A 19,228-nucleotide genomic window follows, 5' to 3' on the forward strand; every position below is an offset into this window, starting at 1 on the left:
CACGCGATAGCGTAGTTGGTTGAGGGACTATACTACAAGCCGGAAGGTCGCGGGTTCGAGTTCCGATGAGGTGGATTTTGTTTTCAATTTACCTAATGCTTCTAGCTGCACTATGGCCCTGAGGTCGACTCAGCCTCTAAAGAAATGAGTACCAGGAATCTTCCTGGGAGGTAAAGGGCGGCCGGTGCTTAAAGCTGACAACCTCACCGCCATCTGTGAACCGATTGTCTAAATAAATGTGGAAGCCTCGACGTCTCACAACCTTATAGGCCTTAACGGCCTGTTACAGGGATAGCACAAGTGTTGCCTCGCAGCTTTCGACAGTATTTTAATGTATTCGGCTGTTTATATAAATAGGTTTCTGTCTCCTTAGCAACCGAAAAGCATGAAGTTGTATAATGCGATAGTGAGGGGTTTCGTAATTGTTACACACCACGCCTGATATTATTAAGGCAGGTAGATAGGGATAAATGACATGGACTGAACATGTAACATAAAAGGGGGGGACATAAGAAATGCATACATAATTTTTGTCGGAAAACGTCAAAGAAGGGATCAGTTTGGAGACATAAGCATACACGAGAGTATAATATTAAAATTAATGTTTAGATAAATGGAATGTTTGAACTGGATTTAGCTGTCTCTGATTAGCGTCCAATGAGATTGGGCGGGGGGGAAGTTTCCGTAAAAGCCGACAATTTCTTGACCAGCTAAGCAACCATCATCTCATAAACCTGTAATGGAGTTGATTACGAGATGAAGCTATGACCGCCTGCTGAAATTTCCAGAGAGACTCGCAATAGGAAGATTCCATATACGCCGCAAAAAGAAAAAAGTTCTTTGTAAGTTTTGAGGTTTTCACGGCGATGACTATGAAGAAAGTCGTCTTCTGGGTTTAGGCGCCGTGTATTCTTCCTTTTGGCCGACGTTTCGGAGGAACATATCGCCTCCATCTTCAGAGCAGTTGATTGGCTTGGAATGCTGTAGCTACTGCTCTCTGCATTCCAAGCCATTCAACTGCTCTGAAGATGGAGGCGATATGTTCCTCCGAAACGTCGGCCAAAAGGAAGAATACACGGCGCCTAAACCCAGAAGACGACTTTCTTCATAAAAGTTCTTTGTTTACGACTGCACTTCGTGAAAGTTTACAGAACTGTTTCGACATGTGTTGATCTGTAAGCTCGATCATGTGTTATCATCTCGTTTGTGCAATGATAAATGGTATTTTTTCAAACTAACTGGCTGCGCTTACAAAATGTCATTTCAGAATTGTGCTGACGGAAGGTGCTATTCTTGTCCGGCACGCAGTTTTTACCACTTTATGAGCCACATCGGCGTAAGCTGACTCGCTCTACAGCGTCTCTTGAAATACGCAGCAGATTTTCCTTATGTCAGATACATCTAAACTACAACCCGCGAATAAATTCGTATATATTCATTCACCAGTATATGGGAAGAAGCCTTGAGAAGAACTCCGTAACATTTAAGTTCTTAAATCTTCATAGAAGCACGGCAGGAATTATGAATTCATAATTATTATATATATATAATTCCCTTCAGGCAAATGCTGGGATAGTACCGTGATTAGGCCACGGTCACTTCCTTCCGAGTCCTTTCCAATTCATCGTCATTCATCTTTCATCCTACCATCCGGTGCTGTACAGTATTTGCAGTCCTGTCGCTAAATAACCCACCAAACTACGATACGGTGTGTTCAAAATGAAACGAGCACGTGTTACGAGCGATAGCGTAGCGGTAATTCACTGCCTGACCACAGTTGGAGCTGCCGAGAGGTCTTTTCTACATGCTTCGATGGTTGTCTGTACTCATGGCCGCTTGTACGTACAGCTGTTGAGGCCCCTATCAGTGTCAACAAATTAGACTGTGAGTTCTGTAGTATAACAACTAAAAATACAGACTAGCTTTTTATTTATGATTTAGATAAGAAAATGTCTCAGTAATGTTTATTTTGTATCTATTCTGTCGAGGCGACGGTACGACTGCCCCAGTCGCAGCCCCCAAAACGCATCCTTCAATTTGTAGTCCAGGTCACAAACCACAAATTCTTGTTCCATGTATACGGTACACTGTTACTGACCCCTGTACATATTCAGCGTTCTTTGTTTCTTCGTTTATTTAGCAGTCAGTGGAAGTATAATTCACACATCTCTCGGAAGTCGTACTGAATTCGTTAATTAATTATGTAACTAATTTCTTACTCTAAACTAGCCATTCGCCGGACCAGAGATTAATTTCCCCAACAAAGACCAAGGATGTGAGAATACGCTGCGTGGTTATGTTCATCACGCACGGGAGCGGTGGTGACTCATTGTGCAGTAATTGTAGAACAGTTGTTGTCAGGGGAAAACAAAGAAACTTCGAGAAAAGCCTGCTCCAGTGCCACTTATTCCACCATGAATCTCACATAAATTATCCAGGATTGAAGCCTGGCCCTTCTGTGAGAAGCGGGAGCCTAATTGCCTGAGTTATGGAACGGTACAGAATAAATGAGAAATTCAACCAACTCGTGAATAAATAATTATTTTTTCTCTGTTAACCATCCCGTAGGTATCTCTTAGATAACTATATGTAATACATGACGAGTTCTGTCTTCTGAGCTACAACGCCGTATAGTTCATTGAAAGCATGCTACCTGCTTCATGCTGGTTTCTTGTTTGGTCGACCCTGAAGATGAAGGCGACATGTTCCCCCGAAACGCTGGTTGGCCTTCAACGACGATGTGGCGTTTTATCCCAGAAAATAGTACTCTTCGTAACTACCTCTGTGAGAACCTAAAATACATATGTGTATATATATATATATATATATATNCCCCTTGGCACTACAGCCCCAGTGGGCCTAGGCCTACCTCCATGAACTTCTCCGTCCACTTCGGTTTTTCTAGATCTTACACATTCGATAGGACTCCTTGGGCGGGTGATCACCTCGTCGCAAGGCCTCTACCTGTACACAAACACAGGAAAACGCGGACACACACACACACACACAAACTAAACATCGATGTCCTGAGTGGGATTCGAACCCACGATCCCGGTTTCCAAGCGAGCGAAGACAGTGCATGCCTTAGACCGTTCGGCTTCCGTGACCGGCACTCGTATATTAGAAAGGTAAAAGTTGTTCCTTTGCCTAAGTAATTAACCACTGCGCCATGAAGACGTATGGAGGAGTGGATGTATAGACCCACGTTTTCTTGGCCTCGGCATTAGTTGGGTGAGTGGACATCTTCACGCCCCGGCCGCTTTACCACCGGGACCAGTTGGGTAAGAGGCTGGGTGGGCCCGAGAGCCAGTCTGGACGATATAGAAAACTCCGACCCCTTGGTAGTCCAGCCCATAGCCAGTCGCTATACCGACTGCGCTACCCCGGCTGTTTCCTATTTGTATAATACATTGTTAGAATTTTTCCTTTTAAAGAATAATTATGTTGTTTTTGAAGTACAAAATAGAAATAGGAACAGCGTGGTCGTATTCAGTCCACCTCCCCCCCCCCTCCGGAACCAGACCTTGTACCCACCACTGCAGCTTTCATGCCAACAGAAACTTATAATATACATAATGGCGATGACATTAAACGAAAGAAACAGAACTTTGGATTGACAAATTGCCGCAGTAGACAAACATTGGGCGGTAACCCAGGGAAACCGGCAAACCATCGGGCGTCATAAAGAAAGACAGTGATGAGAGGGGAAGGATGTTTGCGTGTCAGCATACCTCCCCTCTGACTCTGGCTTCCACGCAAACATTCCATCTATATGCTTGTCTTTACAAACACATCGAACTGTTCATTGATTCAGCGATCGTGATTAGAGATGTGGGCGTTGATTCGAGGTCAGGGGTACGCTCCAGGCACGGTTTAGGCCTAGGTCATTTTCCTGCTGTTTCCTGCTCGAGACTATTTGAATATTTGAATGTTCGATTGAATCGTTTTCTCACTAGTAGGACCTCTGGCATGATATAGTAACCGGCCATTTTGACGTTCTTGTTGGCGGTATACCCCGACGAAAAGGCGTGTCATATGTGTAGGATTGGAGAGGGTGCTGATTATATCTGATTGTCAGTCTGGGCACAATTGTTCATGGTAAATTGTATCTTGATTAATTTTAACGCATTCTCGTATTATGTATACTGAAGAGCAGCAATCGTTTCTCGTGTTAGAATTCACGTTAACTGTGATGTTAATATTTTCAGTTTGCATCAGCAACTCGACGCTTTAAGCGGAAATACGTTTTGCATACGAACTTTGCAAAGTAAAATGATGCTAATATACAGGGTTATTCAAAAAGAATGAACCGATTTCATGACGCATTGCTTCAGTTCTCAAGCATCGTCATGCAATGAGTCAATGACCATTTGAAAGAGGAGTTATCTAAGTTGTGAATGGCTGCCACGGGGGCGCTGAAGTCGCGTCGTTCTTCCAGCAACGTTCAGTTGTTCGTTTACCCTCGGAATGGTGAGTCCTCGGCAAAAGGCGTTCTGCGTTCTCGCGTTCGGGAAAACAAATTCGGTTGTCACGGTGCAGCGTGCTTTTCGAAGGCGTTTCGGCATTAATCCGCCCTGTCCTAAGAACATTCGACGGTGGTTTCGACAGTTTCAAGAGAGTGGGTGTCTGTGTAAAGGAAAAGGTCCAGGACGACCACGAGTCTCGGAGGATCAAGTGGCGAGAATCCGGGCTGCGTTTGAGAGGAGCCCGTGGAAGTCAACAAATCGAGCTAGCCGTGAGCTTGCGATACCTCAATCCACGGTCTGGCGTGTGCTAACAGTACGTCTACATTTGAAAACATACAGACTGCAGCTCGTTCACGCACTTACCAATGACGACACAAGGAAGCGGATGGAATTTTGCCGTTCGATGCTGGAGATGATGGAAGACGAAACCTTCATTTCACGTTTAATTTTTAGTGATGAAGCGACTTTTCAATTGAGCGGCACAGTCAGTCGTCACAATGTGCGTATTTGGGGAACAGAGCACCCACATGAAACAGTTGAGCACGAAAGAGATTCCCCTGAGGTGAACGTCTTCTGTGCTGTGTCTCAGGACAAGGTTTATGGTCCCCTTTTCTTTGAAGGAAACACCATTACAGGACAAACCTATCCCGATATTCTCCAAAACTGGATCTTCACTTAACTGCAAGCAGATTCGCATGACTTCATTTTTCAACAAGATGGAGCACCGCCCCATTGGCACCTGATGGTCCGAGCTTTTTTAAATGATGAAGTGCCCCAATGATGGATTGGTCGGAAGGGGGCCCAAGACCTTGCTCTTAGTTCTTGGCCTGCGAGATCCCCAGACCTAAACGTGTGTGATTTCTTCTTGTGGGGATATGTGAAAGATCACGTTTATGTTCCACCGCTACCCACTAATCTCGATGACCTTAAACATCGAATAACAACAGCGATTAACTCAGTGCATCGTGATATGCTGATACGTGCCTGCGAGTAATTCTCTTACCGCATTGATGTTGCCCGTGCTGCAGGTGATGGCCACATTGAACACTTGTAAGACAGGAAATAAGTTGATTGTGAGTAGAATACTTGTGACTTGGCTGTAGTTTTGTATTCCTTTCCTTTAATAAAATAGTGCATAATAAAATCGGTTCATTCTTTTTGAATAACCCTGTATAATAAACATTCTGTCCGTTATAAAGAGCAGTATCATATTGACATCTCAGATAGGTTCGCAGCTTTGGAAAACTTAGATGCTGCTGAGGTCGATATTAATAGAGCTTGAGAAACTTAGAAAGAATAAAAACAAATTCAGCCAAGGGAGTCAAGGTTATCACGAATTGAAGAAGCAGAGGCATGGTTCATGGTTCAACGAAGGATATTCAGAGTTATTAGATTACAGGAAACAAGCCAAATTGCAGTGGTTACAGGATCCAAGTAAAATAAATGTGGATTATCTGAACAATATAAGACGTGAAACAAGCAGGCATTTCAGGAATAAAAAGCGGGAATATCTGAAAGACAAAATTGATGACCTTGCAATGAACAGTAAGAACAAGAACATTATAAACTGTATAGAAGAATAAATGACTTTAAGAGGGGTCACCAACCCAGAAGTAACTTAGTGAAGTAGGAGAATGGTGATCTGATTGCAGATTCCCACAACATTTTGAATAGGTGGAAGAACTACTTCTCTCAGTTATTGAATGAACACAGGGTCAGTGCTGTTAGACAGAAATACATACAGTTGAGCCGTTAGTAACTGACCCTAGCCAATTTGAGGTTGAAATTACTATTGCAAAGTTGAAAAGGTGTAAATCCCCAAGTAGTGATCAAATTCCGGCAGAACTTATTCAAGCCGGAAGTGAAATATTGCATTCTAAGATCCATAAGCTAATTAATCCCATCAATTACTGATCAGATATTTTGCGTTCCTCAGTTACTGGAAGAAATAGGAGAGTACAATGAGACAGCACATCAGATATTCATAGACTTCAAGCCAGCCTATGATTCAGTTAGGAGAGAAGTATTGTACAGTATTCTGATAGAGTTTGGGATACCCGTGAGACCAGTTAGGCTCACTAAAATGTGTTTAAATGAAATGCATAGTAAAGTCCGTATTTGTTTGATAATTTCCCTATCCAGAATTGTCTAAAACAAGGAGATGCTTTATCGCCAATGCTTTTCAACTTGGTTTAGAATACACCATTAGGAAGGACCAGAAAAACCAGGTGGGACCGAAATTAAACGGGATACATCAGCTGTTGGTCTATGCCTATGATGTGAATCTACTGGGTGATATAGTATAGATACCATAAAGAAAAACACAGAAACTTTAATTGACACAAGTAAGTAGGTTGGTCTAGAAGTAAACATGGAGGAAAGTAAGTATATGATGCTGTCTCATCATCACAATGGAGGGCAAAATTATGACATAAAGATAGCAAACACATGTTTTGAAAATGTAGCACAGTTCAGATGTTTGGGAATGACTGTAACAAATCAAAATCTGATTCAGGAGGAAATTAAGAGGAGATTGAATTTGGGTAATGCTTTCTACCAGTCATTCCAGAACCATTTGTCTTTTTGACTGCTCTCTAAAAACATAAAAATTAGAATATACAAAACTATAATTTTGCCTGTGGTTCTGTATGGGAGTGAAACTTGGTCTCTGACATAATGGGAAGAACTTGGACTGAGGGTGTCTGAGAACAGGGTATTGAGGAGAATATTTGGACCGAAGATAGATGAAGTGATAGGAGTTTGGAGATAACCGCATAATGAGGAGCTTTATAACTTGTTCTATTTGCCAAGTATAATAAGAATGATGAAGTCAAGGTAATGAGTTGAGAAGAGCATGTAGCATGAGTGGGGGAGAAGAGGAATATGTATAGGATATTGGTGGGAAAGCCAGAAAGAAAGGGACCAGTAGGAAGACCAAGATATAGGTGATTGGGTAATATTAAAATGGGTCTTAGAGACATAGAATGGGATGGTATGGTCTGAATCAATCTGGCTCAGGATAGGGGCCAGCGGAGCACTCTAGTGAATATGGTATTGAACCTTCAGAGTCCATAAAATGCTGGGTAATTCTTGAGTAGGTACACAGTTAATGGCTTCTCAAGAAGGGCTCAGCTCCATGAGTGAGTGAGGCTTTATTTATGACTCTGTTCGTATCACGGACATATAGCATCCAGTGACAGAATGATTTAATCAGTAATTAATTTTATAGGATGTGGAAGGAAGGGGTCATGGGCTAATCTGAGATATCCTGGCATTTATATGGAAGGATTGAAGATAATCATCAAACCCCCAGTTAGGATAGCTGGCATCCTCAGTCACCTCACTATTATAAGTCAAAAACATTGCCGTTATGGCCAACTTCCCTGTACTGTGGTATTCCATTGATATTACAGAGGCAGTTGTATTTCAGGTCTTATAATTTTGGTTAAGACTGGTTCAGGCTCTGTTTTTCCCCAAAATTTCTTGCTCTTATAGTGTTTCCACATAAGTTTTGATGGCCAACTCCTGAACTGAATATCAGCATCTGTGACACTGGTTTTATCATTGGCTTTCAGTATTGAGGTTTCACTGTCATATGTGTGCTCTGGAAGAGTTACTGTACTTAAATACTTATACCAAATTTTTTTATGTTGCAGGTATAAAATGCCCGGTGTGTGCCAAGTTTGTGCTACCAGACGACATAGAATGCCACCTAGTGATGTGCCTCACGAAACCTCGGCTCAGCTACAATGGTATTGTATTTCATTTCTGCTTCCAGCTACAGTAACTGCTTACCTGGGATAACAGGTGTAATCATGTACTCCAATATCAAGTATGTGGTCTGAAATATTTCTTACCTCATCAGCCATGATTTCCACATTGCAAACATGTTATTTTTTGGGGCATTAGCCATCCTCCTGTCTTTATCTAAAACACCATCTTGTTTATTTTTCAAAACACAACGTTTTGGAGACTGGATTCTGTCGTCTTCAAGTAAAACCTACTCAGTTGGGCCCAATCAATAGAGCTAGTCCTTATCTCTGTAGATAGGAACTAGTCTCCAAAACGCTGTGTTTTGAAAAGTAAATAGGACGGTATTTTTGTATAAAGACAGGACAATGGATAATGTCCAGAAACGTAATATTTGTATTAATGTACCATTGTCACAGACTTTTTTACATCTGAAGTACCGTTTCATTATGGTAAGACATGTTTGATGTGATAAAGTTTTGCTGTTTGTGGTCCTTTGAGTTGTGAAACCATATATTCTTGTAGGAGAATGCCAGAGTTTTGCCTCCCCCTTTACATCAAAGAGGGTAGGGAGGATGCAATTATTCTACTAAGTTTGACCTTGAAGATGGAGGTGGTATGCTCCCCTGAAGTATTGTTAGTATCAGCTTATGAAGCTACATGACATCACAACCCAGAAAACTGCAGCAAACAATAATTCCCCTGAAGTCATCAGAACTTGTATCAATGAAGTTTATTTAAGTTAAAAATTTAAAACTTAAATTAATCAAACAACTTTTAGTGTGAACATCGAGTTTGAGATTTCAGCGAAATCCATTAAGAGCTTCTGCAGCCGAAACAGACAGACAGATGCACTTGACCTCCTCATTATTAGTTCACTTAACACAACCGATTCCTGCCTGCTATGACTTCAACCCTGCATTAAGCACTTCCCATTTCTTGCTTCTCCTTATAATTTAATTTCAGTTTTTGATGATTGTTAGTTAATACAGAGCTGCTCTGTTTCAGAGGATGTACTAACAGATGACAAGGGGGAGTGTGTAATTTGTCTGGAGGATCTCCAACAGGGTGACACAATTGCAAGGCTGCCCTGTCTCTGTATTTACCACAAGAGGTCAGTGTATGTCATGTTATTGATTCTCAGATTATTTGATGATGGTTCTATTGCAGAAACTAAATAACATCAAATGAGATGTAACACAGATCATGAGTTGTGAGTAGATTGGAAGAAGGTGGTTGTTGGCTGGTTCAGGGTACTAGCCTAGTCAGTGTTCACCTTACAGAGACTGAGGAAAACTATTAAAAATCTCAGTTAAGATACCCAGTAAACTGAACAATATTCAAAATGAGCACCCCAAAACACAGATCTATAATGTTGTTACTGTAGCTCACACAGTGAGTAATGTCAGGCATCCCTCTATGCGCTAAAGTTGGCACTAACTTCGCCAACATGCGGCGGTCACTCAGTCCATATAGTTCGCTCGCAGACTACAGGCCATGGAGTTATATACAGAAACAGTGTTCCATTCTTTTGGGCAGAATCAGAAACATGAATGAGTTCATTTGGTCAAACAGTGTGGAGAGAGGTGAAGCAGGTGAGTCTGCTGCCTGCCTTTGCTCAGAGCATATCACCTGGTAACTGTAAGAGACACCATCTGCTCCCCCTCACATTCTTCTGTAATATGCAGCTGTATGCCATCGCTTTTTGCATAAGATCTTCACCGACTTGCATGGCATATCACATGGTTATTATGCCTAGTAATCAGTTATTAATTTGCTAGTCATTGCAGGTAGTCTCAGATGGTAGTGCATCAGCAGTAATGGTTGTGTGTGCCTTCAATAAATAGTTTCCCAGCAGTGAAGAAGAGGTATACTCATAAATTGAGTGAAGTCTGGCTTCACCCTGCTTCTTAACCCTATAATTCTTTCCCTACCTTTACTCCCACTGGGAGACCTATATCTGTCTGCTTCCATCCTTAGCCTCACATTCATCATAAAGATGTCAGCTGCATTACCCACAGAAACATTAGAGAGGATTCAGCATATAATGTTACTAAAACCGAAAGCTTAACTTATGTTTAGTTCCTATTATGTGTAACCCTTATGCAGTCTGTATTAAAACAGCCTAAGTCTATTGTCTGTTCATTTGTAAAACCATGTCTCATTTTTCATAATTTTAGGTTATAGATGGAATATAATCTGCGTTAAATTTTCTTTCATTCAGCAGAATGTTGGAAGCTTAAACTGAACAGTGTATATGCTATATACATTTATATAGACATCATATCTTTTACATATAAATCATCTAAAACTCCATATATGTGTACGTATTTTAAGGTTCCATTTTAAAATTATCATCCCATGCATGCATAGATCTCTCAGATAATGTGCGGGTTAGCCCATCTCATTCTTTTTAATGGTGTTTTGATCTTGTTTCATCAATATTAGGTGAACAGTACAAAATATGCTGAAGTTCAGTGTATAATTTTCTTCATTCATGCATTAGTTTATCCTTCTTGTTCTTTATTTATATTTTCTTCCAGTAAATTAATGCCAGCATCAGTAAATAGAACATAGTGTGCAGTATCTTCATTGTTATGGTTTACTTACTTACTTACGGAGCTGAACCCTTCTGGAGGAGCCGCCAATTTTGCAGCTACTCAAGAATTTCCCAGCATTTTATGGAACCCGAAGGTTCATCACCGTGTTCACAAGAGCCCTCCACTGGTCCCTATCCTGAGCCAGATCTATCCAATCCATACCATCCCATCCTATCTCTGTAAGATCCATTCTAATATTGTTCACCCACCTACGCCTTGGTCTTCCCAGTGGTCTCTCTCCTTCTGGCTTTCCCACGAATATCCTATACACATTCCTCGTCTCCCCCATTCGTGCTACATGACCTGCCCACCTCATCCTCCTTGACTTGATCATTCTAATTATACATGGAGAAGAGTACAAGTTATGAAGCTCCTCATTATGCAGTTTTCTCCAATCTCCTGTCACTGCATCCTTCTTCAGTCCAAATATTCTCCTAAACACCGTGTTCTCAAACACCCTCAGTCTATGTTCCTTCCTTAATGTTAAGAGACCAAGTTTCACACCCATACAGAACCACAGGCAAAATTATAGTTTTGTATATTCTAATTTTTATGTTTTTGGACAACAGACGAGAAGACAAAAGGTTCTGGACTGAATGGTAGCAAGCATTACCCGAGTTCAGTCTCCTCCTAATTTCCTCCTGAATCAGGTTTTGATCTGTTATTGTTGTTCCCAAATATATGAACTGTGCCACATTTTCAAAACATCTGTTTCCTATCCATTGTTATGGTTTAAGTGATTTCAACTATAAACTTTGGGTTGGATTTGTGATTGCTACTTTCCTTCAGATATTTAGCCAGTAAAGTAAAGCTAGCCTGAAGTGCAGCTTGCTAGGTTTAATGTTTTCCATGAAGCAGAATCCATATTTCCTTTAAATTAGTTATTTAATGATGTCATCAGTATAAGGACTATAGTATTGTGTCAGATTATAGGAGAATTGATGAATAATGAATTAGAAAGGATTTGGATGGAAATGGTCATGGTCTAATCCAGGTACTGTCCTGGCATTTCCCAGAATGGATTGAGGAAACCCAAGAAAAACCTTATGGTAGCCAGTGTCTTAGCCAAGATTCAAACCGAGCATCTCTCAAATACAAGTTGAGAGCACTACTGCTATACCAGCCTGTTTGATGGGAGCCTTTCTTGAGAAGATAGCAGTATCTCTCCTCCATATCAGGTGGCCTCATGCACGCTTTGTGCCCCATCCATCTCAAATTGATCACCCTGCTAATATTTCTAAAAGTTCAATTGCCACATTTCATGGTCTTAAGTTTGTGGCATAACTGCCCTCACCTCATGAGTTAAAAATATCTGCCTTATTGGTGGCACTGTGGTAAAGATAAAGTTGTCTCTGTGCTTAACTAATTAAGCACTACACCATGAAGGCATATGGGGGAGTGGATATATAGATCCACATTTTCTTAACCTTGGCACTAGCTGGAAGTGAGTGTTATTGATGATAGGAGATAAAAATGTGGACAAGTAAGTGGCCTCTAGGAACATGATCTACATACAAAGTTGCACAAAAATCCATCAGTCCCTTGAATAGATATTAGGACACAGAAGAGGACAATATGTGGCATGGATCTGTATTTTCTTTTATAAATTAATGAAATAAATCTAAAAATGACCATATACACATACAGATGTGATAAATACCATTTATTGAAATAATTATCAAATTAAATCAGAATCTGTATCTCTTTTTGTAGTAAATAATTGTTGGTGTTGTTTCAGTTGCATCGACAGGTGGTTTGAGGTAAACCGGTCATGTCCAGAGCATCCCGGCGACTAGCCTCCGTGCAACTCGAGGGAGCAGGCTCCAGACCTACTGATGTAGCCCCCTTCATTGTTACTGGATTGGTTTCAGTCACCATACATAACTACAGACAGGCCTTCTCCACAAGATGGAATTACCTCTACAACTGCCAGTGCCATCCAAATGCTACACTACATAATCAGTCAACTAGAGTGATCTTTGGTGTGAAGCCATCAGCATTTTGCCTCTGCACTAGTTTATTATAAGTTGGCCTTTTCAAGATGCATTGATGCCAATAGCATAAGAAGGTTCAGTTGCAGGAAGATACTGAAGCTTTGGGCCGCTTGTTTCTTTTACTCACCAGCAGGAACATTTCAGCTTCATAATTCCACTTCTTCCTGTTACAGATATTGTTTCGAAATTTGGATGGTACACTGATCACTGGAAAGCTATGCTTCTCTATATCAGAGGTGGTATTTTGGAGTGATATAATGTTTGTTCTAAGTTTAGTTGGAGGAACCATTGTTCTTGGTGGAGACTGAACTTGCAACAATTCAAGTTACAGAATTTCACTTACTGCTTGCTTCACATCATGCAAGCTGTTTGTTACATACAAGATTTGTTCAATGAATATACATCATATAAATATATATAAACAAGTTTAGTAATATATAGTATATCAGTTACGAAAAAAAAAACATTGAGATGATTAGTCTTGTACAGGAACTATAAAATGTATCTTTTTTTTATTTGTGTATATTCCTTTATCCCTTTAATTCTAATTACTATGCAGTGACTAATGTCTGTCATTCATTTTTCTTTACTGAAGCCAACAACTTATGATTCAGACAGGTTATTTTTCTTTTGGAAAAATGTACAGAAAGTAATGGGGCTCACACCATTGCTTTGAAAAGGATATACAGTCTCTTTCACAGCAAAGTGATATTTTTGATACTTTCATAAGAAATCTCATAGCAGAAGATGCAGTTTGATAGACTTGTGAGAACTATCCAGCATCAGAATTAACAGTCAGTCTGTCCCCAACACAGTGGACACATGTATCATGAAGATAAATGGTTGATATGTTTAGGCACAAATTTTAGGGTGAATCATAAGCAGGACTTGTTTATGGAAACTGAAGCTTTGAGGTTATGAACATTTAATGGGAGTGGATAATTTGGTGTTAAATTCCATATTATCTTGAAGTGAAGAAACAGTTAATATTGAGATATAATTCCCTTATGAAAATAAACTCTGTACCCAAACATCAGAGTAAAGACAACACACATATATATATCCAGCAGTGCTCGGAAATAACTGAATGTTTAAACTGAGGAACACTTCCCTCTTACTAAAAGGAGAAAGTTAGTGGTAATAAGTTCCATGCTGTTATGCTTGAATCAGCGATAGGCAGCTGCTGTCTGCAGCTCATTACCAGATTGTGCAAGAGATTTATACAGACCTAAGTACACTGTACTGTTTCACCATGGAATGCAACACTCTGTAAGAGGGGTGAAATGGGATTCCCATTGAAAATTAAGTTAGCATGTTGTGGGAGGTAAGCTCTCATGACTTTGTCATCTGTTAATAATTTATTAATTACATACAGTTTGTGTTGAACTGGCAGTAGGCCTAATTTTCCATATGATTAAAATATCTCCCAAGTTATATTCATTTATGCTTTTCATTCAAATTGTTTGCAAATGAAAAAAAGGAGAATGTATTACATTGTTTTGAATTATTTGTGAAAGTAGACTTCTTTAAAGAAGGCGTTGATTGTTCATTATTTTTTTTCACCTTCATACTAAAGTTGATGTACAATCAAGTCATTCAGGAAGTGAAAAGTTTTTATGGAAGGAGATGGTAGATTATGTGAAATAAAGCCTTAACTGATTTAATTTTGTTTTACATAATAAGGAATCAGACTTCCAAATATTATCTGGGATCTATAGAAGACATGTAGGCTGCTCATCCTGCCTCCGAGAACCACTATATCTGAATAAGACTGAGTGACACGTGTGAAAATGATCTACTGCCGTGCCATATTTTATTGTCCACGTGTCTTAATATAGAGGTGAAAGTGGAGTGGCTCCATTTGTAGTTTGTATCAGGACTACAAAGTTTTTCATTTGTAGCACAGAGCTTCACATCCATCTGTTCACAAGTGTAATTGTCCATGCCACTATCTACAGTGAACAACATTTTATGACAAGCCTTGTCACATTCTTCCAACATATTCAGTTAGGAAAACATAAATTGACATGCTGCAGAGCTTGAATTGGCTGGAAATGTATTGAAACCATTATCTATTTAATATTGTGACTGGGTTGTGCCTTTTATTGTCAGTACTCAAGCATTCACCTTTTTAATTGATTTATCTTCCTTTTATTAATACTGACATAAATTTCAACTTTTTCCTTTTTGAATGAATATAAGAACTTACTGTATGTTCATAAAAACATAGTAGACTCTACACATGAATCTTGAATTGGTGAGCTATGTCATTGCCTGAGCAAGTGGAAGAGCATGAAGTTCCTCATGCTGTGTGTTCTGAAAATATTATCCCATGCCTAATAAACATGAGCAGTGTATGTAAGCATTCAGTATAGTCTGATGAATAATAGGAAGAGATATGTTAGATTCAATGTGCAGGTGCAAAGTTTGCTTTCTCAGGGTAATGATCACCATCCCCACAGATTTCATGTTCCCATTCTATTAAAACTGTTGTGCAAATAAGGGGATTTTTTTCTCAGCTTTAATTTATATTATGTCTGAATTACTTTTTTTGTAGTATTAATTTCTTCAGATGAGTGATGTATTAGCAACTTGTGCAGCATACACTTTGAACTTTTCTAGTAAGTGTTGACACCAGAAACTATTGGTGCTAGCTGATTAAGGACTTGGAAGTTATGTAGTGTGTGTAATGTTATTATTGCTATTATTACTTGTGATGTGATTGCAAGGAATATGAACCATATATTAATAATTAAGTCATTATAAAAGTTACTGCTCATATTTTAGTTACAACCTTTCCTTATATCCCATTCGTGAATTTCCATTTATAGTACCTAAGTCAGGATGTGGCATTGCAGAAAAGTTCCCAAGAAGACCATTGGAGACTGGATGAACAGAACTCATCTAGAACACTGGTAACCAATTCCTGGACACAAACATGGAAAGGGCATTCTTTAAGAACTTTGTGCAATAAGTTTGTAGAACTATCATTCTTGAACTGTTCCACAAACATGTTCCAACATGCGTGTTGTACATCATAGTTAGTTAAATAGACCATTATGACATTAGAAAGTTACTGGATTAGTTTTCAGAATACCTCTGGTATTCATGCATCATTGATAAATTTAAACATGCTGTCTTAATACTTTCCTGAGAAGATGGCAGTAAGTATGTGTGAATGATGTGAAGGCACTCTAAAATCCATATGTACAGTATTTTGAAATCAAATTAATATTCTGTATGTCATATTGGACACAGTTATCCCATACAGCAGTTGAAGAGTTTTGTTACAATTATAGTAATTCCGCAAAGGGAAGCAGTATTCTAACCACATACTCTTTTATTTATCACATTTTCCAGTACAGTACAAAGCTCTGTAGAATGTGTTCAAACACTGAGCCACAAATTGTATCCAATACTCCACATTCAATGAAGTAATTAAGAAACAAACTTTTCATGATGAGTAATATCTCCTGTGGTCTGTGCTGATGATAATTGATTATGCAGAAACATGAATGCATAAATAAATGAATGTTCATTCCTACTCAGCAGAATGCAGTACAACATCTCAATACAAGAACGAGTTTTATGTGAAACTTTGCCTTATGCTGATAGAACAGAGACTAGAATTGTTTTAGGACAAACACATGCAAAAAAAGGAACTGGAGCAAGTCAAATAATAATGACATGCATAATTTTTATCTTGTCTGTATATCATTGGGATTATTAAATTAAGGATGATTTAGACATACATTGCATGCATGAGGAACTACCTGCCAAAGTTTGTTGGAAACCCACATGGCAACCTAGTGCAAATGGGAGGAAAGTAAAGGTGAAGTTGTCCCTGTGCTCATCTGATAAGCACCACACCATAAGGACATAGGCATTGGAGGTATAGCTTAGCCTCGGCACACTAAATGGAAGTAAATGGTGAGCTTCATGCTCTAGCTCAGTTCCTGCCTGGTATCAAACCCTAGTTCCTAGTGTACATGGGAGGCTAATACTGTCATGATTTTAATTACTAGACATGGAGTTTGGATTAGTAATTGAATTTATTGAAGTCTTATAAATAGTAATTACAAGTAGTTATGACAGTCTTGCTAATTTATGCACTTGACATTTCACTGCAGCACTCTTTAAGTCTTCTAATTTGCCTTCACTAGCCTGTCATCAGTCACAATACCGACTGAGCGATGCAGGCTCCTAGCATACATGGGATGATGAAATTAATCTTAAAGATGTGAAGGTTATCAATTGGATTGAACAGGCTCAGTATAGAATCCAGATGGTAGCTTTTGTGAATATGATGACCGTCATGTTCTACAATGACAGAATTTCTTGACCACATGAATAGTGTTACATGAAAGACTGCATCATGGAAGTAGCATTTCTTAATTGTATGTTGAGTAAGAAGTAAATATGATATCTGTTGAAAGGTATTAGGACCTTTTATGCATAAAGCCTCTATGCTGTAACCACGGTATAAACATATTTGGATAGCCACATAGTGTGAAAGGTAGCTATAATCTGTCGTCGAGCTGCTGTGATGACTATATGTGTTAATGGTGTAAAGATGCTTCTTACTGCAAATGAAACTTTACCTAATCAGCATATGATGAAGGAAAATCAGAATGGCCAAAATAGAGCTTCCCATATTAGGAGGTGTATGACTTGTCCAGCTGCATTCATCTCCAGGAAAGTGACCTTGGGATTTGTGAGAATGTTTGATTTGATTTGACAGAGTCATTCTGGTGATGGGTCAACCTGTCTCAGAGCCATGCACAAGTTTTACAGTAATGAAGATGCTACAGCAGCTTATGTGCCATAGTGTGAAAACATGCAGAAGAGAAATTGGACCAATGTCCTACATATCACAGTGAAGAGTGAAGTTGTACATCAGATGTGCAGTGAGATGAAGGATTTCTTGGAACAACTTAATGATGCTTGCACCCTCCAAATGCTTCAGTCTATATGATGATATAGATATGAATTGACAGCAAGGCAGTGAGCAGTTTCCAGCAGAAGAGATTCTCAATATACTAAATTTGCCAGATATAAGCTTAAATTAACAATTACATCACTTCATGATACTTTTGCTGTTAGTACTAAACTATGCTTTCCATTTGAAAGGCTTCTTGCTACATTAAATTTGTTAGATGTAACCTTTGAGGTTTTTATTCCATCAAAATATTTACAAATTTGGCAAAAAAATATTTGATGTAACATTCATTCTTGGGTTTATGATATGTGGTGCAATAGTTTGCATGTCTGTCATGTTAGTATTATGAATGGCAGGGTAATAAAAAGCACATGAGATTTCAGTTTTTCATGGTGGTGACTGCATCTTCAAGTAGAAGTATGCATATAAAGTCACCTTCAGTGGGATGATGTAAATGCCAGATGTAATGAAGATCTGTCAATTAGTTCAAAAGCTATTCATATAAATTTAACTTGGAAGTTGGAAGTATTTGTTTAATTTCTAGTGGGGTGGGACTAAGTCCCTTGTACTGCGGCCACTTCCAGAAGTGGGACAATAGGCCAGCCCCAGATGATAGGTGAGGGTGATTGTGGAGCAATTGGTGGAATGAAGATTGATAGGGGAAACCAAAGTACTCAGAGAAAACCTGCCCCACACCACTTTGTCCACCACAAATCCCACTTGACCAGACCGGGGATAGAACCCGGGCCGCTGCGGTGGAAAGCCACCGACTAACCGCTTGAGCTATGGCGCGGCCCAGTTGGAAGTAACTCAGCGTTGTTAAGATTACCCCCTCCTAGTGGATATTAATGTGTTAAACAGAGAAGTGACTATTTAATTTTACTGATGCAGCGAAGGTTAAAATCTGTTTTGCCGAATTGTTTGCACCATTGAATGGCAAAGGGAAGTAAAATGATAATGAAAACTACACATTTTGGAATACATTGCCAGGCAACAAGCGCTAAAGAAGTAACTACACCATCCGGTTCTACGTAACGGCTTCCTAAACAAGCATATTTCCATGGCAACAATTGCATTGTAACAGAAGAACGGTGTTTTCTACGTGTCCGTGCCGAAATAATTTAAGTAGACCTGACTCTGATTCATGAGTTTATGTTAGTCAGTCAGTCAGTCAGTCTGTGAGTTACTGCGTGAATTGGAGGATTTCGAGAACCCAGAGGAAAGAAACGTCCTCTGTTGGAAGACACTACCAAGCAAAGTCTAGTGAAGACTGTAACGCACTAAGAAGACCTTGTGAGTAAGCAGGAGAGAACTAATTTCTTTAACAACAAGGATAGAAAATACGCAAAAATGTGTAAAAGAGGAATGTTACTATTATTCATGATAATCACAGGATCAATAGTTTTTGTGAAAAATCCCAAAAACCTATTCCCCCAAGTCCCAGTGTCCAGACATATTCCAACAGCTGAACAAATCCCA

General features: G+C 39.4%; 1 protein-coding gene across 2 annotated transcripts in view; it reads left to right on the forward strand.

Annotated features, from left to right (window-relative positions):
* Positions 1-15,582, forward strand: part of LOC111871266 (E3 ubiquitin-protein ligase ZNRF1) — a 122,419-nt gene extending 106,837 nt beyond the window's left edge. For both annotated transcript variants that reach the window (XM_023864243.2, XM_023864244.2), the window contains 3 exons: positions 8,123-8,218; positions 9,225-9,330; positions 12,555-15,582. In XM_023864243.2, coding sequence (XP_023720011.1) covers positions 8,123-8,218; positions 9,225-9,330; positions 12,555-12,612 — 260 coding nt within the window. In that variant the 3' untranslated portion in view covers positions 12,613-15,582. The remainder of the gene's footprint in view (positions 1-8,122; positions 8,219-9,224; positions 9,331-12,554) is intronic.
* The last annotated feature ends 3,646 nt before the right edge of the window (positions 15,583-19,228 follow it).

The sequence above is a fragment of the Cryptotermes secundus genome, unplaced genomic scaffold, assembly GCF_002891405.2.
Source record: "Cryptotermes secundus unplaced genomic scaffold, Csec_1.0 scaffold781, whole genome shotgun sequence".
NCBI lineage: Eukaryota > Metazoa > Arthropoda > Insecta > Blattodea > Kalotermitidae > Cryptotermes > Cryptotermes secundus.